We start from the raw sequence: 23,728 nt of genomic DNA on the forward strand, positions 1-23,728 counted from the left end.
TCGGGATTGTGCTAATCAGGGGTTTTGGTTTCAGCCAGAGCCTCACAGGCGGGAGCGTGCCAGGAAGGCAGGAGCCGGGCCTCCAGGGCTGCCAGGAGGGGTGCAGGACCAGCAGGCCACACTGCCAGGTCCCAGGGCCCTGCAGGCCAGGGCAGCAGCCTGGGGCAGGAACGCACTCCAGAGACAGACACGGGGCCTTTCTCCTTTATTATTTGTGGTTTCGCTGCAAGGAAACACGAGCCCCCCCACACCCAGGCCCAGGTGCCTCTGGCACCCCCATAAGTAGTATACCAGTACCAGAGTCCCCTTTAAAATCACCGATATAAAAAAGGAGGGGGGGGAGAAGGGAGGGCCTGACCACCCCCTGGGCCAGGCAGCTCCTGGTCAGCAGACAAGGCCGGGGCCCAGGCTGTGGGGCAGAGGGGGACATTGCACAGGAAGGGACAGGCGTTCCCAGCCCTGGGAGGGGCCCGGCTGGGAGGGGGCTCTGCACACTATGATGCAGACGGTGCCGAGCTAGTGGTTATGGTTTAAAGTCCGCAGGTAAGGCCAGGCGGCTGGTCTCTGGAGTGAGGGCAGAGGACACAGTAAGATGCTGGGGGGCCAGGGCTGTCAGCGCCCCCAGGAGCCCCATCCTGAGGCAGGAACAAGCGAAAGCTGCCTTCCTGGCTTGGCGACGGGAGGGGCTGGGGGCGTCCACCTGAGCCCATGGTCCGAGGAGCAGGGGGGCCACACAGCTCTGCCCAGAGCAGATGAACCGTGGCGGCTGGGAGGTGAAGGGACAGAGGCCACTGCCCGCTCCGAGGAAGGCACTTGCAGCTGGCATGGCCTGGTATGGCGTGGTGGGAAGGCATAGCTTGGCAGATGACGAGGGAGAGGACGCAGCCCGGGGGCCTAACCCCCGCTCATGCAAACATGGTCAGCTGTAACCACTGCCGGTGGAGAGGGGAGGAGAGAGGAGACGGGTCAGCGGGGCCAAGGCCAAGCCCAGCCTCCCAGCCCCGTGGCTCAGGAGCCACCATCTCCTCGGCCCTCTGAGGGCAGGTCGGAGAGCGGCCTTCTGGGAGGGTGTAGGAGGGCTACTTTCTTGCCTCCTCCACCCTGGGAGGCCGGCTGCTGGCTCCTGCAGAGGCCTCCAGGGGCCTGACCTCCCTTCCCAGGACCCAGACACCCCACCCCATCCTTCTAGGACTTGGGTGGCCTGGCCTTTAAGGCCGGCTCTGAGGCCACAGGCTCCAGCGCCAGGAAGGTAAGAACTCCACCGCCCCCTGAGGTCCTTCCCCGACCTGGCCAAGGAGGTTCCCACCTGAAACAGGTCAAAGGTCACAACGCCATCCAGATCTGTGTCCAGAGTTTTGAAAAACCCTGTGGTTCAAGAAAAGATGACATGGGGCTGAGAATTCTGGGGGGCATTCATGCAGGCCTCCCCTCCTGCCTCCCCGCCACCTCCCCACGGCACCCCACACTTTCACCCACCACAGCCATTAGAGGCTCTTCCTGCTGCCTGAGAGCCCCCCCCCCCCCCCACAGGCACACAGGTCTCCGGGCACTCAGCCCTGGGCTCCACCCGAGACCTTCGCCGCCCCGGCACGTGCCACACAGGGTCTGCGCCTGGAGGCAGGAGCTGCACGGGACACTCACGGAACATGGTCTCCAGGCGCACCAGGCAGCACACGAAGTTGTCAAAGTCCACGGCCAGGTCAGGCTCGGAGTAGCGGGTGATGATGAGCTCGTACAGCTTCTTGTTGAGCTTGAAGCCTGGCCCAGGGGAGCAGGTGAGGGCCAGGGAGGCACAGCCCCGCCCCAGGGGACAGGGAGGGGACCAGGGCTGGAAGGGCGAGCCCCCGGGTGTCTCCACCGGAGGCTATGGCTGCTGCCCCCTCCCTGTCTGTGTGGCTCAGGCCAGTCCCTTTCCCTCTCTGAGCCTCCGTTTGCTCCATGCACAGTGGGAACAATCAAAGCCCCCATCCTCACAGCGGCACCGCGGGGAAAGGGCAGAAGATGGCCGTTCCCACACCGCCACCATCGCCACAGGGACAAGGGCCAATTGTCAGGGAGGCAGCCTGGGGCCCAGCCTCACCTGCAGACTCGATGGCCATCCGCATCTCGTAGGCACTCATGCTGCCCGACTTGTCCAAGTCAAACTTCCGGAAGATGGACTGGGGAGGGGGGAGCAGAGGCTGAGGGCTGAGCCGTGACAGCCAGCCCTTCCAGTGCGCCCCAGGGTGAGGATTGTGGAGCCGGCGGGGGAGGGGGGAGGCCCCAAAGGTGGGTCAGTTGCTGGGGCCTGTGGGCTCCGGAGAACCAGGCCTGAGGTGGGACCTGGGCCGGCCTGGCCCTGCTGCGACTGAGGCCGCAGAGGAGGGGGCGGCGGCGCAGCCGGCAGGGGCCACCTACCAGGTAATTCCGGATGCGGTTCCACAGGATGTTGAACTCCACTAGGCCCAGCTTCCCGTTGCCGTCCCGCTGGGCAGCCGTTAAGGAAAAAACTCCACCGCCTAAACCAGCTGGGCGAAGGGGAGACTGGCCGCAGGGAGCGCCAGAAGCAGCAAGACCCGAGGACAGCGAGCCGTGGCCAGGCCGGCCCTGCCCTCTGAGCCTGGGTGGGCTGGGGTGGGTGCAGAAAGAGCACCAGCCTTAGGGTCACTCGGGGGTGCAGGCCCTGCTCCACCTCTCACTGGACACAAGGCCCGCGACTCAGTTTCCGCTTCCCAGTCAATGGGATGGTGCCCAGGAAGGCACTGGTCCAGCCACACTCCACACAGCTTTGTCCCTTCCTCTGCACTATTCCTGGGGCGAGTCACCCAGCCCCCTTCCCACGCCTGCACCCCAACCGCAAGCCCCACGCAGGATACGTCCATGAGGTTGACCATGCTGCGGCAGGACTCCATGCTGAAGCCCTTGGTCCGCAGGTCTTTGTCTGCAAGAAAAAGCAGTTCCAGCGCCCGGCCCAGCGAGCTTCCTGGCCCCCTCCCCCCCGCCAGGCAGTGCCGCCAGGTGGGACAGGATCAGGGAGCACCAGCCCTGAGGCCTGGCGTGTAAAGTCTAGCAGAGTCAGTGTGGAGCAGTGTTTTCATCACTGGAAATAACAAGTTTGAAGTCTTTTAGCCATCAAGCCGGGGTCCCAACGGCCACATCAACAGCGCGATGAGACCAGAGTAAAGCGAAACGGGTGCCAAACAGAAGTGAAAGACACGCGGTGGAAACGGGCAGCAGAGGTGGCCACGGCTGGGGTGGGGTCTGCCTCAGGCTCCAGGGAGAGAAGAGAGGGGCTCTGGGCATGGTCAGAGGTCGGAGGTCAGAGGTGGGGGCAAAGGGAAGGTTGGGGGGGCTGCCTTCAGTTGTGCACATCGGGGAGTGAGCCAGCTCTGCTCCCAAGCCACTCGGCCTGGCCCGGGCGCATCTTCGGGGAGGAAGGGGTCCTGTACGTTGGCACTGAGGTGCTGTCAGCAGCTAAGCTTCTAGTCACCGGGCACCACGCTCAGGCCCAGAGAATGTAGCCCAGCAAGTGAGGGCCTCATTTGGGAGGAAAGTGGGGGTGAGCAGGGCTCAGGAAGGTAGTGGAAGGTTCCCCACCCCGAAGACCAAGGGGCCGGGGTGAGCTCAGCGTGGGAGCAGAAGCCTGGGTTGTGGACTTTGGAGGAAACGGGGGGCAGGACGCTGGGTGCAGAGCAGCCGCTCGGGACACTCACGTTTGCTGATGATCCTGTTGAGGATGGTCTGCAGCTCCTTGACGCTGATCTCCAGGTCCTGGGGGGGAAGGGAGGATGGCACGTGCCCTGGGGAGAGGCTGCCACCCCCCGATGCCCAGAGGCCCCCTCCACCACGCCCCAACCTACCTCCCCTGCCAGCTGTCTGAAGAGGGTCTTGAAGTTCTCATCAATCTCCTCTTCCGAGAGCACTTGCTGGTTGGAGGAGGGGGAGCAGGTCAGGGACCCCCCCCCCACAGCCCGGCCCCCGCATGGGCAGCAACTACAGGCAGGGCTGGGACCACCCATTAGCTGCATCACTTCACCTCTCTGAGCCTCACTCTTCTCCTCTGTAAAATGGGGGTCTAGTCCCCACTCTACCCCCTGCTCAGGATCCTTGTGGCTTAAGTGAGGAGGGTGCAGTTCAGCTCAGGATGAAGGGTGAGCTTTGGCTCCTCGCTGCGCTACCCTGAGCTTCCCACTGAGAGGGGAGGGTGACAGCACCCTGACAAGTCGTTGTGGAGGAAACAGGGAGACCCGGGAAAGAGCGAGACACAGGGACCCGCACCACTGTTATCACAAAGTCCTCTGCACACTGTGAAGTGCTGGCTAATGAGGAATCAGCATTCTTATGGCTCCTGCCAGAGGGGCTCTGCCCTGCCAGACGGCGCCCGGGCACGGGACGCCCAGGGTCCATCACACTCCGGGGAGGAGGAAAGGAGCAAGGCGGGGGCAGGCACGCACCTCATCAGGAAGATTGGCCTGGACCTGGTCGTCCAGCTCCCTGTGGAGGGTGGGGAGAAAGGGGCCGGTCAGGGGGCAGCAGGGAGCCTCTGGGGACAGGAGGTCAGGAGAGGGCCCACGACTCACTCGGTCCCGGCGCTCTTCTCCGAAAAGAAGCGCAGCACGAAGTCGCCCTCCTTGTTGGGCTCGAAGGTGGAGGGCACCACCACGTACTCCCCGGGCGGCAGGCGGAAGCGGGTGCTGACCTCCCGCAGGTTGATGAACTGCTCCGATCGGGCCCGAGACGAGTTGGCCAGGAAGAAGTCCCGCTTCAGGTGCACGGCCGGCTGGCCCACCAGCTGGTGGAGGGGAAGGAGGGAGTAGGGTCTGCAGCTGCCCACTCCGCCCACCCTTAGCAGCTGCCCCCAGACCCAGAGGCCAGGCTCCAAGTCCTGGCCAAGGGCCTGGAGAGCTGGATCAGGGCTCAGTCACTCCATGGCTGCGTGACCCTGACAAGTCATTTTGTCTCAGCTTCCTTACCTGTGAAATGGGGTAATAATCCTGCCTACTGCACAGGGTGCGGGGGGATGTAGATACTACAACCATGCAATAACATTCTCATTACTATTCGGAGCTTCCCCGGGTCAGACTCCGGACCCCTGTGGGATGGTGCTCCGTGCCCATTTCACAGCCACTGACATCGAGGCTTAAAGCTTAAGCAACTTGCAGAACGCTCAGCCATCCACCCCCGGCTCCTAACCAGGGCCCCAGAAGGCTGCCGCCAAGACTCAGGCAGTGGACACAGGAAGACAGAAGAGCCTGGGTGTGCATGTCGGGTGGGGCTCTGAGGGCCAGGGTTCAAATCCAGCTCCCTCGCGGGTTACTTGCTCTGACTCCAGGAGAGCAGTTGGCTCTGCCCACGGAACAGTGGGTGGGGGTTGGGAGCATTTTGTGAGCAGTAAAACGAGGTGACTTCGTAGTGTGGGCTCCCCTCTGGGCACCATCAGGCCTGTGTGTTCAGGGGCGTGTAAATCCGGGTGAATCACGTGCCACACCTACCTCCGGAGGAACCTACAAGAGAGACACACGGAAGTTAGAGAATCGGAGCCAAAGTCTGGCCCCAGAAGCTGCCTTCCAGGTGTCGGCGAAGGCAGCTCCCTCTTCCCAAGAGCAGCCTCTGGAACATCCTCCCCCCCTCCACCCGCCTCACGGGACGAATTTTAGGCCCCTGCCCGCCCCAAGCCTGGCAGAGGGCCTCAGCAGGTGCCTCCCTGGGCTGGTGGGAGGCTGCCTCAATGGCGTGATTCACCCAGGGGCTCAGGATGGGCAAGCGGGGTCCTCTGGCGCCCCCTGGCGGACCTCGCCTGCTGCGGGCGGGCGCCGGCCTTTCAGCCGGGCGTGGGGACCTCCACCTGCTCACCTCGTACACTGCGAAGCCGATGGTCTCCATGTCCCGGCCGAAGCGGCGCTCCCGCCGGCGGTGCTTCTGCATGAGCGCCAGGACGAAGCTGCAGCCTGACTCTCGACCCCCATAGTCGTCCTCGTTCACGTCATCTGTCTCCTCCAGCCGGATCTTGAACTGGGGGTTCACCCAGAAGGTGGCTGCAGGAGGGGAAGAGGTGAGGATCAGAGGAGCAGAGAACCCCCAAGCCTTGTCCTCCCCCATGTGCCTCTCCGTTCATCCATTCCTTTAACCAAGTGCCACCGTGAGCCACGTGGCAGACATGCGGGGGAGGCGGGACACAGTCCTTGCCCTCGGGAGCTCCCATTCCTGACAGGGAGGCGAAGGATGCACAAGGCGGTTAGTGAGCAGAACCATCACAGAGAAGACGCAGCCGGAATGGCCAGGGAGGGCATCCTTGAGGTGGCATTTAGGCTGAGAAGTGAAGGGGGGCCCTGGGAAACAGGAGCCAGGCAGAGGGAGAACTAAGCCCCCCACACAGGGGGACGCCGGTGTCTAATGGGGCTCCAAGTTCCAGTGAGCACCAGGGACCCAGGGAGGTGGCAGAGTGTGCAGAAGCCGGAGCGGTGCTGAGGTGTGTGGACTGAATCAAAGAGCAAAAGAACCTTCTGACAGCCCGGCTGGCCTGGCTCAGTGGTTAGCGTGGACCCATGAACCAGGAGGTCGGGGTTCAATTCCCGGTCAGGGCACATGCCTGGGTTGTAGGCTGGATCCCCAGTAGGGGGCATGCAGGAGGCAGCCAATCAGTGATTATCTCTCATCATTGATGTTTCCATCAATCTCTCCCTCTCCCTTCCTCTCTCTGAAATCAATAAAAATATATTTAAAAAAAAAAAAAAAAAAAAGAGCCCTAGCCGGTTTGGCTCAGTAGAAAGAGCGTTGGCCTGCAAACTGAAAGGTCCCAGGTTCGATTCCGGTCAAAGGCACATGCCCAGGTTGTGGGCTCGATCTCCAGTGGGGGATTTGCAGGAGGCAGCTGACCAATGATTCTCTCTCATCATGTTTCTATCTCTCTCTCCCTCTTCCTTCCTCTCTGAAATCAATAAAATTATATTAAAAAAAAAAAAAAGAACCATCTGACAGACTTGCATGGGAGGGGCATGATTGGGTTAGGCTTTTTAAATTAACTTATTTTTAAAATTCAGACAAGGGAGTTGATGAATTTGTTCCTAAAATGGATTAGGATCTTAAGAGGTGGTTGGAGCTGCTGTGTGGACAGTGGTTTAGAAGCGGGTGAGAGAAAGCAGGGTCCGACAGGAGGCCACCGCGCTGCAAAGGGTGGCGGGACTTGCATTTCTGGCCGTTTGGTGATTCAGCTGCCTGAACAACCCCCTTGACTAAAACAACTAAGTGCTGGATAGAATATGCAAAATTTCTCTTTAAAGGCACAGCACACTCCCCGCCCCCCAAAGTTGACATTAATAAAAAAGGTAGATAACAAGTGTTTCCAAGGATGTGGAGAAATCCGAACCTCACACACAGCTGGTGGGAATGTAGACATGGGGCAGCCACTGGGAAAACAGTCTGGCAGTCCCTCACATGGTCCAACACAGTTACCACGTGACCCTGCCGTTCCACTCACAGGTATATATCCAAGATAAATGGAAACATTTGTCCACAAAAAAACTCATATGTGAATGTTCATAATAGCATTATCTATAATAGCCATATGGTAGGAAAAACAATTTCCCATCATCTGATGAATGGATGGTAAAAGGTGGTATAACTGAACAAAGGAATATTATTAGGCAATAAAAAGCAATGAAGTACTGATACACGCCATAACATGATGAACCTTGAAAACATGCTAAGTGGCCGAAACCGGTTTGGCTCAGTGGATAGAGCGTAGGCCTGCGGACTGAAAGGTCCCAGGTTCGATTCCGGTCAAGGGCATGTACCTTGGTTGCTGGCACATCCCCAGTAGGGGGTGTGCAAGAGGCAGCTGATCGATGATTCTCTCTCATCGATGTTTCTAACTCTCTATCCCTCTCTCTTCCTCTCTGTAAAAAATCAATAAAATATATTAAAAAAAAAGAAAACATGCTAAGTGAAAGAAGACAGACACAAAGAACCACATAGTGTATGACTCCATTTCTATTAAATAATATTGTCCAGAACAGGCAAATCCATAGATTTGCTTGGTACCAAAGCCAGATAAAGACATCACGAGAAAATTACAAACGCCTGGGCTGCGGGCTCCATCCCCAGCAGGGGGCGTGCAGGAGGCAGCCAATGGACTGATTGATTTCTATCTCTCTATCCCTCTCCCTCTCTCTCTAAAATTCAATAAAAACATATTTTTTAAAAAATACTATACATCGGATCAACAAAGTCAAAAGACATTTCTTTGTAAATTCTAATATTGACAAATTCCTTACAGGATTAACAAAGAAAGAAAGAGGCAGTGCAAATAAGCAACACTATGATAGAGGACAGCAACAGATGAGGTATCAGAATACACAAAGGATAACTTTATGCTAATAATTTTGAAAACAGATGCAAAGGATAAACTCCTAAAAAAATACAACTCATGAAAATAGGCTCAAGGGGAAATAGAAAACCTGGGTGACCCTATCGCCATTAAAGATACTCAATATCAGAAGTTAATCTTCACAGGAAGACGGCCTTACAGACCAGTTCCCCCAAACGGCCAAGCAACCAATCATCCCCATCTCGCAAACTCTTCTAGAAACCAGAGAGAGAGAGAGAACACTTCCCAATTCACTTCAGAAGCCAAATATAAATATAGCACCGAGAGCAACACCAGGCAAGGTCAGTATAAGAAAGGAAAATCACAGGCAAATCTCATTCATTGGTGCAGATGTAAAGCTACTGCATAAAAATGTTATGTCCCCGGTCGTCCCGCTATGACAAAGTTGAGATTCAATCTCTGGCCAGGGCACATACAAGAATCAGTCAATGAATGCTTAAGTAAGTGGAACAACAAATCAATGTTTCTCTCTCCCTTTCTCTCTATCTCTAAAATCAATCAATAATTAAAATTAAATAAAAATGTTATGCGATGAACGGATTTTTATCTCAAAATGTAAGGTTGATTTAATATTATAAGAGTGGTAAGTGTAATTTACCATTTTGACAGATAAACAACACTCTTGCATATTAAACAAGAATGCATAACACTAAAGTTATAAGAACTGGAAAGAAGAAACAAACTTGTCATTATTTGCAGATGCTATACTGTCAATTAGAAAACCAAAGCGAATTTACAGATAAATCCTTAAAATTAATTATTAACAAGTTTGCTGGATACAAAATGAATTTAAGGAAGAACTCAGCTAGCGTGGCTCAGTAGTTGAGCATAGACCTATGAACCAGGAGATCATGGTTTGATTCCCGGTCAGGGCACACGCCCGGGTTGTGGGCTCAATCCCTAATCGGCATGCAGCAGGCAGCCGGTCAATGATCCTCTCTCATCACTGAGGTTTCTATCTCTCTCTCCCTCTCCCTACCTCTCTGAAATCAATAAAAATATATTTAAAAGACAGAAAGAAACATCAATTGGTGCTGAGGATCAAACAAATCAGCAACCCAGGCAGGAGATGTAATTTTAAAAGAGATACTATTTGCAATAGCAACAAGATGATAGAATCTCCCCCTGGCTGGTGTGGCTCAGTTGTTTGGGCATCATCCCATGCACCAAAACGTTGACAGTTCGATTCCCGGTCAAGGCACATGCCTGGGTTGCGGTAGAGGAGTGCAGGGGCAGCCAATCCATGTTTCTCTCTCTCTCTCCCTTCTCCTCTCTCTAAAAATCAATTTTAAAATCTTACGTAAATAAAAAAATGATAGAGTCTCTAGGAATAAATCTCAAAAGATGTATGAGCCCTGTAATGATGAAAATTATAAAATTTTGTCACAAGACATTAAAGAAGACCAAAATAAATCGAGATATACAGTAATCCTCCCTTATTCATGGGAGATACATTCCAAGACCTACATGATGCCTGTAACCTCGGAGAGTACCAAGCCCTATATATTCTATGTTTTTCCCTATAAATACATACCTATAATGAAGTTTAATTTATAAATTAGGCACAGTAAGAGATTACCAAAAATTACCACTAATAAAATACATCATAACAATATACTGTAATCAACGTTATGTGAATGTGGTCTCTCTCAAAATACCTTACACTGCACTCCCCTTCTTTTTATGCTGGCGTGAGGTGTCACAACGCCCATGTGATGAGAAGTGAGTGGCGGTGCAGGCGTTGTGACGTACGTAGCTGCAGACTACTGCCGGGGCTACTGGGACCCACGCTCCGTGGCTGCGGCAGGGGCCTGGTCACCTCGCTGCTGCCAACGGGCAGGCAGCAGACACGGGGAGGATCAAAGGGATGACCCCCGTCCTGGGCCGGCCTGCCCAAGATCTCATCACGCTACTCAGAATGGCTCACGATTTCAAATTTATGAATCCTTTCCGGAATTTTCCATTTAATGTTTTCAGGCCACGGTTGGCTGTAAGTGAATTTGCTAAAAGCAGAAACGCAGAGGAGGGACTACGGCACCGCATTCTTGGATAAGCCTCAAAACCGGCAATTCTCCCCAAATTGATCTATCGATGCAGCGCCGTTCCCAATGGAATTCTCAACAAGGTTTTTGGAGGACTTGGTAAGCCGATTCTAAAGTCCACAAGGAAAAGCAAATGCAAGAATAGCGAAGAGACTCCCGAAGAAGAGATGGCCCTGTGGGACAGCAGGACTTCTCACAAAACCACGTCGGCGTGCTATTGGCAGAGGGACAGGCCCAGGGGCGGGACGGCGGGGCCAGAGCACACCCACACGAACGCCGGAGCTCCGTGCGGCTGGCACTGCAGGGCAGGGTCCCGGGAAAGGTACGGGGAGCAGAGGTTCCTATTTGGGAAGAAGTGAAATCAGATCCCCACGAGGGAGAAGGCTTCCCAACAGAGGGCTGTGAGCCGAGAGCGGCTGGAGCACGCAGGCGCGAGAACCGCAGGGGCGGGCTTGGCAGAGCCAAGGCTGAGTGGCCCTCACACAGCAGTGGCGGCAGCGTGGCGAGGATGGCAGCTGGACGGCAGTGGGTGAAACACTGGACCGGAAGAAAGAAGGAGCATGGCAATTCCTGAGAAATGACTGGGGAAGGGGGCTGAGGGAGGGGGGCTTTAAGGCAGACACGCCTGCATAATGACACAAGAGAGAGAGGTGATGGATGCAGGAGCAAGGCTTTCAGAGGTGAAGGGGGACAGAGCTCGGGGTCCCCACGGGCAGGGACAACGAGGGAAAGCAGTCAGGATGGCACAGGCCCAGACAGGCCGGGGGGTGGGGGTGGGAATGAGGGGTGTCCCGCGTGATGAGGTCTTTCACTGACACGCCAGGCCAGGTGTGCGGATGAGTCACGGCGGAGGGAGGTTTGGAGAGCGGGCCGGGCCGGGGCCGACAGCAGTGGGATTGCCGGGGGCGAGCAAAGGGCTCGTCTGAGGTTTGTGGCTGTGATTCCAGGGAAGCGATTCCTCTCCAGCCACATCGTGGCTCAGCGAGGATGGTGGCTGAGCCAAGTGAGCGGAGCAGAGGGGGCCGGGGGCCAGGAGACAGTTCGCAGGGACAAGACGAACCCCATGACTCTAACCTGGGGAGGAGGGAGGGAGAGAGGGAGAGCACAGCGCAAAAGCAGGGGCTCAACAGGTCAGGGAGGTCAAGGCTGAGGGCGGCGGGGAGGGGCTGGAGGGTTGAAGGGAGTCAGGGAGGGACGTTCGGATCCGCTCAGGGTGCTGGCTGCACCAAGGGAAGAAGGCTGCTGCCGGTGAGGACGGCAATGATGAGGGGCCAGTGGACTGGGTCACCCCATGGGTCCAGAAGCCCAGGGAAAGGTGACAGAGGGGTCAGGGGGGACTGCGGGCCGGGGCAGGTCTCAGAGGGAGGAGGGACAGGAAGCGCTGGCTGGATGGCAACAAAGTCTTGTTCCCCGGCTCGCAGCCTGGGCTCAGGCCAGGATGGGGAGGCAAGCGTGGCTCTTTGGCATTTACAAGGACGTTCAACGTTTTCCTCCTCAGAGCAAGTTCGAGAGGTCAGCACGAGCATCCCGTGCAGCGAGAACTAACGGAGGCTCAGCGAGGACGCCCCTGCCGGACGCCCTGCGGGCGGCGCTCAGGTCACCTGGGTAGTTGCGGCAGCCGCCCGCGGTGCTCCCCCGCCGCCAGGTGCCGTCGTACAGGGTGGTGTTCCACTTGCGGAAGCGCCGGCTCTTCAGGGCGTCGGGGGTCAGGTTGCAGATCTCCAGGCGGGTGAACTCCCGCATGAAGTCTCGGAAGGACATCCTGGGGGCCGAGGTGCAGAGGTGAGCCCCGGCCCGGCCAGGACACCCGGGGGTGCCGCAGGCGCGGTTCCTGGGGCGTGGGCGGTGGGTGCGAGGTCCCGAGAGGGGCCAGACCGGGGAGGCAGCTGCTCACCAGAACTCCCCGTCCTCCATCTTGATGCGGAGCTGCTCCCGCTCATAAGGGTCCACGTTGTTCCACTCTGAGGAGCTGTGGGGAGAAGGGCCTCTGTCCCTGGGGCCTGTCCTCCCCTAGCCCAGGTCACGGTCAAGGTCAAGCCCCAAGATCCCAGTTCCAGGGGTGGCCTCAGCTGGGTCCCTGGGCCCAGGAACATGAGGACGGGCCCCTCTGCTCCATCCTGAGCCCACCCCCGGCTGGCAGCGCCCTGAGCAGAAACGCCAGGGGCCCGGAGCAGCCTCCCCAGCCAGTGCCCCCGGCCCCTCACCCGTCACTCCAGGCTCCAGTCCACTCCACCTCGCCCCAGGGGTTCCGCATCCGGATCAGGTTCACCATCTGGCCCATGTAGTTCACCTGTTCCCCAGAGCTCCCATCAGCGCCTGCCCGGCACGCACTGCAGCACCCCTCCCCCCACGTCACCCTCGCCTAGCCCGGCGCAGCACCCAGGCGCACCCGACCCAGCGGAGAAGCAGCTATGGACGCAAACTACAGGCAATCGAGGCAGGCCAGGACACACAGCTCAGGATAAGAGTCCCCAGGAGGCCAATAAGGGGCTACGACAGGCGAGCCAGCCCCTCCCACAGCCCCGGTCTCAGGCCCGAGGGGCAAGGTCAGGCAAAGACGCGGGCAGCACCCTGCAGGGAAGGCCCCAGGTACCTGCTTGGCGCCCGTCACAGAGTAGGCGTGGCCCTTCACCAGCTTCTTGAAGGTGACGGCCTCCATGTCCAGGACGCTGGAGATCTGCAAAGTCATGTGCTCCGGTCAGGGGCGAGGTTCCAGGGACCCGGTCAGCATCCCTACCCCCAGGCAGAGGTGAGCCCCGAGCACGAGGGTCCTGGACATGCCCCCTGTGGAACGGAGTGGCAGGCAGGGACCCTGACCCCACCTAACCCAACACCTCCAAGGACAGATGTGCCCGCCAATGCCGCCGGGGGTGGGGGCTGGGCACCCTGACACTGCCTCTGGCCAGAGCCAGGCGGCCCGGTGCACGCAGGAGGCTCGGCCGGCACTCACGTCGATGGAGCAGCCCAGCAGGGAGCCCCGCTCCAGGGCCTTGATGATGATCTGGTAGAGGTCGCTGGGTGCCTTGCGCAGCTCATACCACTCGGTGACGCCGCCCGTGAAGTCCTCAAAGCCCTCGGAGGTGCTGCCCCCCGACAGGGCTTCGTAGCTGCCGTTCACCCTGCGGGCGGCCCCAGGTCAGTGCTCCGGCGCCACAGAGGACACCGCCCCTGGGTGGCCGCAGCGGCCCCGGCCCACTCACTTGGCGTAGGCCTTCTCGAGCAGGGCGCTCCAGAACTCGTTGCCTTGGGCCGAGTGCACGAACACCAGCTTCCCGTCCTTGGTGGGCAGCAGGTCATCCACAACCACGTCCACCCACTCCCCGAACTGCCACAGCTGTGGGGGGAGGGGCACGGTGAGACCCGCTACGGGGGCCGAGCCTGAGGTCCAGCCTCAGCCTGCCGCTTACGAGATCACCTCTCCTAGAGCAAGTCATGCCTCTGAGCCTCGGTTTCCCTGTCTGTGCAAGGGGGCAGCCGTGCCTTCCTCGCGAGGAAACCTAGCCCGACCTTGAAGGTAAAGCGGCCCCACAAGAGCAGCACTGGAGTCCCCGAAGGTGTGGAGAGGCAGGACGGCTCCCCCCCCCCGCCCCCCGAGGCTCTGGGGAACTAGCCCCCTTTAGGGCACAGTCCCCACCGCTCCCCTCCGCATTCTAGACCAGGGTGTGTGGGTGGGGGTGGGGGATACATATGCAAAGTGGGTGTGGACCAAAAATGTAGCACCCAGGTCCTTCAACCACAGGATGGGCGGGGTTCCTGCAATCCTGGGGCTTGCTTCAGAGGTGCCAGAGGCCGGGTTCCCCAGAAGGGAGGAGTCAGGTTGCCCCGGGCCAGCAGCAGCCCAGTGCGGCTGAGAAGGAAGGTGTAGAACCACGGGGAAGGGGAGCTGTGCACCCAAGTAGCACAGGTAGTGGGGGCTGTCGGACTGGCCAGAAGAGGCAGGGAGGAGCGGATGGGAAGAGTGAGGAAAGGGGGCGGGGACAGGGACGGGGAGGCCAAGCCCCTTCGGACAGCCCTGGCAGGTGTGGCACTTGGCCCAGGTGGATGGCACCGGGATCCTGTAGGCCGGCGGTCGCCAACCAGTGGTCCCTGAGGTCCGAAAGGTTGGCGACCGCTGCTGCAGGCTGTCTCCTGGGACCCGCGGTGGGTGAGGGGGGAGTACAGTAAGGGGGCTCCCTGACTAGGCGGAAGGAGAAGGAGTTCCCAGGGCAGGGCGGGGGCCACAGGGGACCGAGGGTTTCATCCAGGGCTGCTGGGGGGGGGGGGGGGGGAAGGGGGGCAGTGATGTCTCTCCCAACACCAGCTCATTAAGAATTAGTCTTTGATTTGAAAAATGGGCTTGGTGCACAAACGTCAGGAAAATCTGGCTTAAATAGACTCAACCCCAAGCTGTTCTTTTCTGCAGGGCTGTCCGAGGCTAGAGGTGGCCAAAGTCCAGGAGGAGCTGGGGGGGGGGGTGGACACCATGGGTGGAGATGGCCATGTGTGCTGGTCTGTCTTCACCCAGCAGAACATTAATTTGTTTAGATGGGGAAACTGAGACCCGGGAGGAAAGAGGATTTGTGCCACAGGACGGAACACAGAGCTCTTTCTCCTCTTCCCGACACGCACAGCCACCCAGGAACCCTGCCAGCCGAACACCTGCCCACCGCCCACAGCTGGCCGGTCCGATGGCACCGAGAGGTCACATACTTTCCAGAGGGAGGGCGGGCCCTGCAGGGTGTGGCTCTGAGCCACCCTCGCTCCAGTCTGCTGAGGGTCACCTGTCCCCCCCACCCCCGCATCTCACCTGGAAATGGAAGATGCCGGCGTAGCCATCCTGGAAGCTCTGGCCGTGCGGAACCACGCGGTGCAGGAGGGTGTCGTTGAGGGTGAGAGAGGCGATGGCAGCCAGGAGCCAACAGTCCCCTGGGACGGGAGACGCCCATCAGACCTGCTCTGCCAGTCTGCCCCTGGCCCGTGCCGGGGAGAACCAGGGGTCCCCCGAGTGGCCTACCCCTCCACTTGCAGAAAAGCCCCAGGAATCTGGGCGAACCAGCCCCGGCACGGACAGCCAGAGCCTGTCTGAGCTTGCAGGAGGGAGGAGTTGGGGCAGAGCCAGAAGGAACGGGCAGAGGGAGCTCCCGGGGAAAAAACACCCCCGAACCCGCTAGGGCCTACCCAGGGCTCCCTGGCAGATGTCCGTGCGGGTGGCTCCGTCCACGATGAACTGGGGGTTTGAGAGCAGCTCCTGCAAGAGACCCAGAGCCCTGTCTCCCAGAACCGGGAGCCCAGCCCCCGGGGCCCACTCCCTCCGGGACCTGGGGCCCTGCTCCCCTTCCTCACTCAGGATGGGGGTGACGCCCCTCACCGTGGGACGCTTCCACTTGATGCCGTAGGTTTTGGAGGAGTTGGGGCCCAGGTCCTTGTAGCCCAGGCTCTGGGTCACCGGCGGGAAGGCGTCGTCCCGGAACAGGGCCCCGCTCTGCAGGCACCGGGCCCGCAGCTGCTCGTAGTCCTGGCCCAGGTACTTGATGGCGTTCTCATGGCGGCCCAGGCCCAGCTCCTTGGCCCGCTGCTTCTGCACTTGGGCCGACACCCCGGTGCAGTACACGGGGGTGATGAACTCCTCGGCCATCCTGCGGGACAGACCGGCCTCCTCAGGACCCGGGCCTCCCCAGGACGACAGCGGGGTCCTGCTGTCCCTGCCCAGCCGTCCGCCCCACCCCTGGGGTCACCCACATCACTGCTCCCCTCACGCAACGCAGGACTCGGCCACTTCCTCCTGCTCCCGGGAGAGGAGTTCCCCAGCCCGGGGTGTGCGGGCCACGCCCTCGCTACCCCCCGCCCCCCCCCCCCAGGGCCACCACCCCTTTCCCCGGAGCCCATTGTCCTAGGCCCGCTGCAGCCCCGCGGCCGGCCAGCCCGCCAGCCAGGTGGGGCAGGGCGGGGCCCGAGGGGCCACCGGACCCGGGAGGTGGGAGACCCCAGGAGAGGCCTGCGGACCCGGGCGGCCTGCGGGCAAACCCTCCCCAAACCACTCCAGCCCCACTCACTGCCCCTGCCCCGGGCTGGAGGCGGAGAGCGCCGGAGCCGGGGTCGGTCCCCGGGCCCCGAGACAGGCCGGGGGGTCAGGCGCGGGCCCCCCGTCCCCGACCCCCCGGCCTCCCCAGCCCAGCCCGGCGGAGCGGAGCGCGGAGTGCGGCGGGCGCCTGGGCTGTGCGCTCCGGGCCGGGGTCGGGCAGCCCCTCCGCCGGGCGCAGCGGCTGGATCGGGCATCCCGGCGCCGCCGCTCGCTCCTTACCTGGAGGAGGAGGTGGGGAGGGTCGCTGCGGTCCCCGCGGCCGGCTTCCCGGTGGCAGCTCCGGGCAGGGCCCAACCAGGAAGAGCGCTCCTCCCCGCCCGCCCCCGCGGCCCCTCCGCCCTCCGCCCGCCCTCCGCCCTCCTCCCCGCGGCTCCGGCCCCTTCCCCTCGCTCCCCTTATCTCCGGGCGCCTTCCCCGGCTATCGCTCCGGCTCCCGGCGTCTTCCCGCCCCTTCCCCCGGGCCCGCGGCCAGCTGCGCGCGGGGACGGGTTAGTGAAAGGCGGAGCGGCCGGGGAGGGGCCGGCGGCGGGCGGGCGGGGAGGGCCGGGGCTGGGCCGAAGGGCAGCCGGGAGCGGGGGCAGGGCCGGGGGTATTTTTAACCAGGGGCAGCTGCTGCGGGGCCGCCCCACCCGACGCGGGGCCCCGAGGGCATTCCCGGGCGCGGAGCCGCGGCGGCGCCTCCCGCAGCCCCGGGCCGCCCCCCTCCGCCGGCCTTCCCCCCGCGCCACGTGAGTGCCGGCCCGGGGCCGCGGGGGCCGCGGGCGGAGCTGCAGCGGCTGCGCGGGGGCGGCGGGGAGCGGACCCTGCGGGGCGCCCGGTTCGCGGCAGCCCCACCCGCCCGGCCCGCGCTCAGCTCGGCCCGGCGCCCTCTCCACCCCCGCGCCCGCGGGAACAGCTCGGGGCGCCTGCACCGCCTTGGCGGCTCCCTGCCTCCGGGCGGGGCGCGGGGACCGGCCCCCAGGCCGCAGCTCGCGGCGTGACCTTGGGTGAGTCCCCCTCCCGGCCGCTCGGCTCCCGGTTCGCAGAGCGAACGGGACGGGGATGAGCGATGGTGGGGAGCCGGCTTCTCGTTCGCCCTGGGGAGTATCGCCCCGCGAAGCTGCGGGAGGTGGGCATCCCTGCCCCTTCCCCTCGACCTCGGCCCGCACTCCCGGCAGCGCCCTGTGCCCCCGGCCCCGGAGGGGGCAGCCGAGGCTGCGAGCCCGAGCCCGGCCGCCCGGCGAGAAGATGAAGGGCCTCAAAGCTGGAGGGAGGGGCACGGGGGGAGGAGATCCCTGTGCCAGGTCCTGCACTGGCCTTGGGGCCCAGCCCAGCGGCTGTGGCAGCGCCTGTAGGGTGTACACACGGGCACTGGGGGGCGGGGGGCAGTGCATAGCTCTCCTAGCCTTTTAGGACCCAAGAAGGTCGGACTCCCCGTCACTCCGGTGAGAAAGGGGGAAATCGCAGCCTGACAGGTGTGGCTCGCTGAGCTCCCTCACCTGGTGAGTCAGAGCCGGGCAGCGCCCCTCACCGTTCAGCCTTTATGTGTCCAGTGGTGACTCAGCCCTCTGGCAGGTCCTTGCACGGAGGCCCGTGACTAAGGCAGAGCAGCCCCAGCTGGGGGAGGGGGCCCTGCTGGTCCCGTTTTGGGGGTAGAGCCCGTGAGCCTAGCAGTTGGCTAGGTAGGGAGGTGCTGGAGAGGGCGTTCCTAGCCGGAAACCGCAGGTGCAAAGGTCCAGAGGCCAGGGGAGCTCCGGCCAATGAGGGAAACTTCCAGCGCCTTGTGGTCACGTCCCAGGGAACAGGGACCTTGAAGAGGGAGGATGCTCTGGACAGGTACCAAAGGTCACCCCTCCCGCCAGAGCCCTCGGGCTCAACCTGTGTGTCCCACCGTCCCCAGAACCTCCCGTCACTCCTCCTCTGATCCATTCTTCACCAAATGGGCACGGGCACCTCCCATATGTGCCAGGCACTGTGCTGACCTGGGCATAAGAGGGTGAAGACCCATGGACTCAGGTATTACCCATAGTTAATTGGAAGGAGAATGGGTGCTGAGGCAGGCGTGGGGAGATGGCTCGGCACAGGGGAGGGATAGGGATGTGCTTAGTGTTGCTTGAGCAGAGAGAGAGAAAGGAAGGGAAAGGTTATGACAGGGCCGGGTAGGCTACGGGAGTTTAGATTTTATTCTACCGGAGCTCAGATTTGTACAAATGCAGGAGGAGGATGCATGGGAGTGGGCTGGGTGGGCAAGAGAGGTTTGAAACACCAGGGAAAGAGACGTGTTTCAAACCAGGGAGGTGATGGACACAAGAGAGAAACATGAACTTGATGACTATTTAGGATGCACCACATCAAACTTTAACTCGCACTGGATTATACAACTACATGTAAACTTCGAAACTATGAAACTTCTAGAAGAAAGCTTAGGAAATACCTTAATGGTCTTGGGTTTGGCAAAGATTTCATAAATACGTACATAAAGCACAAACAATAAAAGAAAAAAAGGTTTAATTCATCAAAAAACACTTGTTCTTTAGAAGGTACTATTATGAAAAAGCCACAAATGAAGAGGAAATAATTGTCAAAATTACTGAGGGGTTGTATTTAGAACATATAAATAACTTTTACCCCTTAAAAATAACTCAATAACCTTAGCCAGTTTTTCTCAGTGGTTAGAGCATCGGCCCATGGACTGAAGGGTCCCAAGGTTGCAGGCTGGATCCCCAGCCCTGGTCAGGGCGCATGCAGGAGGCAACCAATTGATGTGTCTCTCTCACGTCGATGTTTCTCTTTCTCTGTCTCTCCCCCTCCCTTCCATTCTCTCTAAAAATCAATGCAACAATATCCTCAGGTGAGGATTAACAAAAAAATAATAATTCAATAAAAATGGGCAAAAGAGCCGAAACCGGTGTGGCTCAGTGGATAGCGTGTCGGTCTGCGGACTGAAAGGTCCCAGGTTCGATTCCGGTCAAGGGCATGTACATTGGTTGCGGGCACATCCCCGGTGGGGGGTGTGCAGGAGGCAGCTGGTCGATGTCTCTCTCATCTATGTTTCTGGCTCTCTGTCCCTCTCCCTTCCTCTCTGTAAAAAATCAACAAAATATATTTAAAAAAATAAAAAAAATGGGCAAAAGATTTGAACAGACATCTCACTCAAGAAGATATATGAATGGCAAATAAGCCATGGAAAATTGCCCAACACTGGGGAAATGCAAATTAATGGTAGAAGGATGCACTCTGGCCAGTGTGGCTCAGTTGGTTGAACATTGTTCCATGCACTGGTTCGACTTGCGGTCAGGGCACATGCCTGGGTTGCGGTTCAATCCCAGGTTGGGTGCTTACGGGAGGCAGCCGATCAGTGTCTCTCTCTCACATGGATGTTTCTCTCTTTCCCCCTCTCTCTAAAAATCATCAAATGGGTGTTCTCAGGTGAGGATTTAAAAAAAAAAAATGAGTGTTTGCCAAGAGTTCGGGGGCGGAGGGAGGAATGAATAGGGGAGCACAGGGCATTTGTAGGGCAGTGAAACTTCTTTATGATACTGGGAAGGTGGATACATGACATTATGCATTTGTCAAACCCCTATGATGTACAACACTGAGTGAGTCCTAATGTAAACTGTGGGCTTTGGTTAATAATAATGTATCAATATTGGTACATCAGTTGTAACAAATGCGCCACAATAATGCAAGATGTTAGTAATAGAAGAAACAGTGTCAGAGGGAGAGGGGATATATGGGAATTCTCTCTACTTGCTGAGCAATTTCCCCCCCTAAAAGCAGATTGTTTAGGTTTATTTTAAAAACACACACACACAGGAACAATGGTTCATTTCTCCAGTGATGGACATCCATCCACATCATAATCCTCCTCGTTTGGCATCACCAATGGCTCCCCAAACATCAAAGGAAAATTCATCTGGGAACGCAAAGTCTCCAAGAGTTTTGTCAAGTGCCACAGCGAGTTCATCTGGATTACCTTTGCCCTTTCCAGCTTCAAATATTGTGGCAGCTAATCCAGTATCTCGAATTCCCATGCACAGCTCACGATCATCAGCCTTTTCAGTTGCCTTGGCGTTGGTTTCAGAGGGCACTTCTTCCACAGTGGCAGGATCTTTGTGTCTCAGTCGAAGTGTCTCCCTTCTGGTACCAGTTTTTCCTGTTGAGGTATGTCCAGCTTTTTTTTTTATTTTTATTTTTTTTTTTATTGATTTTTACAGAGAGGAAGGGAGAGGGATAGAGAGCTAGAAACATCGATGACAGAGTACATCGATCAGCTGCCTCTTGCACACCCCCCTACTGGGGATGTGCCCGCAACCAAGGTACATGCCCTTGACTGGAATCGAACCTGGGACCCTTCAGTCCACAGGCCGACGCTCTATCCACTGAGCCAAACCGGTTAGGGCATGTCCAGCTTTTGACCTTGGCTCTATTTCGCTCGATGTGAAGAGAGTAGACTTGCGAATTTCCTGGCCAATGCACCATCATGATATGGAAATTTTGGACCGGAAATGCGCGGTGTTCCCCTGGGCAGGGTGGTTTTTCCCTGGGCTCTTTGTCCGTCGGAGGCAAAGAATGAAATCACGAACAGAAGATAGTATAGTAAAGGTGGAAATTTATTGAAGAACAAGTACAGACTCCCACGTGGGGAGGGGAAAGAGTCCCCACGGAGCAATTTTTCTGTAAACCTAAAACAGCTCTAAAAATAGTCTATCTTTAAAAAAGAAAAAAATGAACATACACTTACATATGACCCAGCCATTCTACTCCTAGGCAATGTTACCCATAAAAGCATATGTCTGTATAATGACTTGTGCATGAATATTCATAGTTTTATGGCCCAAACTAGCAACAACCAAATGTTCATCAACAATTGTGAGGATAGAATACTACGCAGCAGTAAAAAGGAACAATAATGGGTGACTCTCAGAATAATTTATACTGTGTATAAGAAGCCAGACAAGAGAATATCCTACAAAAGGGGAGAGAGAGAGAGAGGGGGAGAGAGAACATACTATATAACCCCACTTACATGAAAATTGTAAAAAAGGGATGCCAATTTAGTGACAGAAAGAGGATCAGTAGTTGATGGAGGTGCTGGCAGGTGGCAATAGGTGGGAGGGAGGGATTATCAAGGGCCTTGAGGAAACTTATTGGATGATGGATATGTTCATTATCTTTACCAGTAATGGTTTTAAGGGTATATACATGTCAAAACAAAAATGTACATTTTAAGTGTATGTGCTTTATTGGATGTCAACTATGCCTTAATAAAAGATGAGGTTTTCACCCTAGCTGGTTTGGCTCAGTGGATAGAGCATCAGCCTTCGGACTGGAGGGTCCCGGATTCGATTCCGGTCAAGGGCACATGCCTGGGTTGCAGGCTGGATCCCCAGTAGGAGGTGTGCAGGGAGCAGTCAATCAATGATTCTCTCTCATCATTGATATTTCTTTTTAAAATATATATATATTTGTATTTACTTTTTACAGAGAGGGATAGAGAGTTAGAAACATCGATGAGAGAGAAACATCCATCAGCTGCCTCCTGCAACCAAGGTACATGCCCTGGACCGGAATCGAACCTGGGACCTTTCAGTCCATGGCCCAATGCTCTATCCACTGGGCCAAACTGGTCAGGAATCATTGATATTTCTATCTCTCTCCCTCTCCCTTCCTCTCTGAAATCAATAAAAAATATATATTTTTTAAAAGATGAGGTTTTCAATAAAAAACTATTAGGAAAACGGGAGGAAATTTTGTATACGATAAATTACAGATGAACTCAAGATTTATATATAAAAAATTAAAACAAATATAGCCAGGAGCTAAGGAGAAGCTTTTTTAGTCACCTCAGTGTGGAAAAGGTCTTTTTAACTACGACACAAACCCAGAAGCCACACAAAATTGATCTTACTAGATTTAAAAATCTGTCCAGCAAACCCAGGCCAGTGTGACTCAGTTGGTTTTCGGTTTTTTAAAGGGGGTGGGACATAAACGCATATTTGGTGTGGTGTCTTTTTTCTGACACCACTTCTCACACTAAATGTGTGTTTCTTCCCAGATACCAAATACATGTGGTTTTCCCACACCAATTCTCCAACACCAGCTAGGTACCCACAATCCAATTCAGTCCTGACATTAACTGCCCAGAGTCAACACAGACCTCGTAGGGTAAGGACTCAGTCCCACGGGATGCCAGCCACAAAAGGGATGCCCCGGCGACCCCCACTCTTGTCTGGCTAACTACAAATTTGAGGGTGCCATCACCCCCTCCTCAGGTTTGATGATTTAGTCCTTAGGCTCACAAAATGCAGGAAAGTGCTTTACTTACTGTTACCAGTTTATTAAAAAGGATACAACTCAGGAACAGCCAAATAGGAGAGATGTGTGGGGCAAGGAATTGTTAGGGGCAGAAATAGAATATTGGGGACTATTGGTTATAAGAAATATTAATCAGAAAGCACATTCTAACCTGGCTGGCTGTTGTATGCCCTGGGACTTGGGAGTCAAGCTTGGAATGTGGTCCAACCTGCCTGTGATCAAGGAAAGATTAACAACCTTGTTGCCCAAATAATGGAGTCCCACCTCAGCCCCCAATGCCTGTCATCTGTAACCATTATATCCATTTAAAAGAATTATCACCTTTCTTCCTGTCATTTTTTATTTTTATATATTTTCTCTGTCATTTAAAAAAATAAAATATGTTGTTATTGACTTCAGAGGGGAAGGGAGAGGGAGAGGGAAACATCAATGAGAATCATCCATCGGCTGCCTCTGGCACGCCCCCTACTGGGGATCGAACCTGCCATCCGGGCATCTGCCCTGACCATGATCTCCTGGTTGACAGGTTGATGCTCAACCACTGAGCCACACCAGCCGGGCTATACCCATTTTTCATCCCTTTTGCCTGCTTCCCCATGTAATCTTTGTCCTACTCCATATAAGCAGCTGGCTTATGGGGGCTGCAGAGCAGATTTTTGTGGATGACCTGCTGCTCTCCCGTGCTGCTGGCATTATTGGAATAAATGCTCATATATTGATTCAAACCTGTCTGCTTAAATGGCTCCAGTAGTGACGGGCAGCCCAGCCCCATGGGTGGTCCGGTTTCAGTATGGGGGGAGGGGTACAGAGCTTCCATGCCCTCTCCAGGCGAGCCACCTCCCAGCACACCTGTGTTCACCAACCCAGAAACTCTGCTCTCCGGTCCCCGGCCCCTGCTGGAGATGGGGGGGGGGGAGAGGGGGGGAATGTTTGAAAGTTCCCACACCCTCTAGATTGATCTCA

The 23,728-nt window shown here is 57.2% G+C and overlaps 1 protein-coding gene across 2 annotated transcripts; it reads right to left on the reverse strand.

The window, feature by feature from the left end:
- Positions 1-190: 190 nt before the first annotated feature.
- CAPN1 (calpain 1) lies at positions 191-16,956 on the reverse strand. 2 transcript variants are annotated; one of them, XM_028135955.2, is made up of 22 exons: positions 16,688-16,956; positions 15,755-16,022; positions 15,565-15,634; positions 15,194-15,312; positions 13,608-13,741; positions 13,358-13,526; positions 13,001-13,084; positions 12,612-12,697; positions 12,302-12,376; positions 12,009-12,169; positions 5,833-6,014; positions 5,472-5,483; positions 4,560-4,771; positions 4,434-4,473; positions 3,840-3,905; positions 3,693-3,750; positions 2,856-2,920; positions 2,398-2,466; positions 2,081-2,159; positions 1,642-1,758; positions 1,307-1,365; positions 191-932 (listed from the first exon to the last, which is right to left on the reverse strand). In XM_028135955.2, the coding sequence occupies exons 2-22, from the start codon at positions 16,019-16,021 to the stop codon at positions 906-908; spliced, it is 2,151 nt and encodes a 716-aa protein (XP_027991756.1). In that variant the 5' UTR covers position 16,022; positions 16,688-16,956; the 3' UTR covers positions 191-905. The 2 variants fall into 2 exon arrangements, with proteins under 2 accessions (XP_027991756.1, XP_027991755.1); XM_028135954.2 differs by lacking the exon at positions 16,688-16,956 and adding an exon at positions 16,126-16,168.
- Between the last annotated feature and the right edge of the window lie 6,772 nt (positions 16,957-23,728).

Source organism: Eptesicus fuscus, chromosome 13 (genome assembly GCF_027574615.1).
Source record: "Eptesicus fuscus isolate TK198812 chromosome 13, DD_ASM_mEF_20220401, whole genome shotgun sequence".
In the NCBI taxonomy this organism is placed as follows: Eukaryota; Metazoa; Chordata; class Mammalia; order Chiroptera; family Vespertilionidae; genus Eptesicus; species Eptesicus fuscus.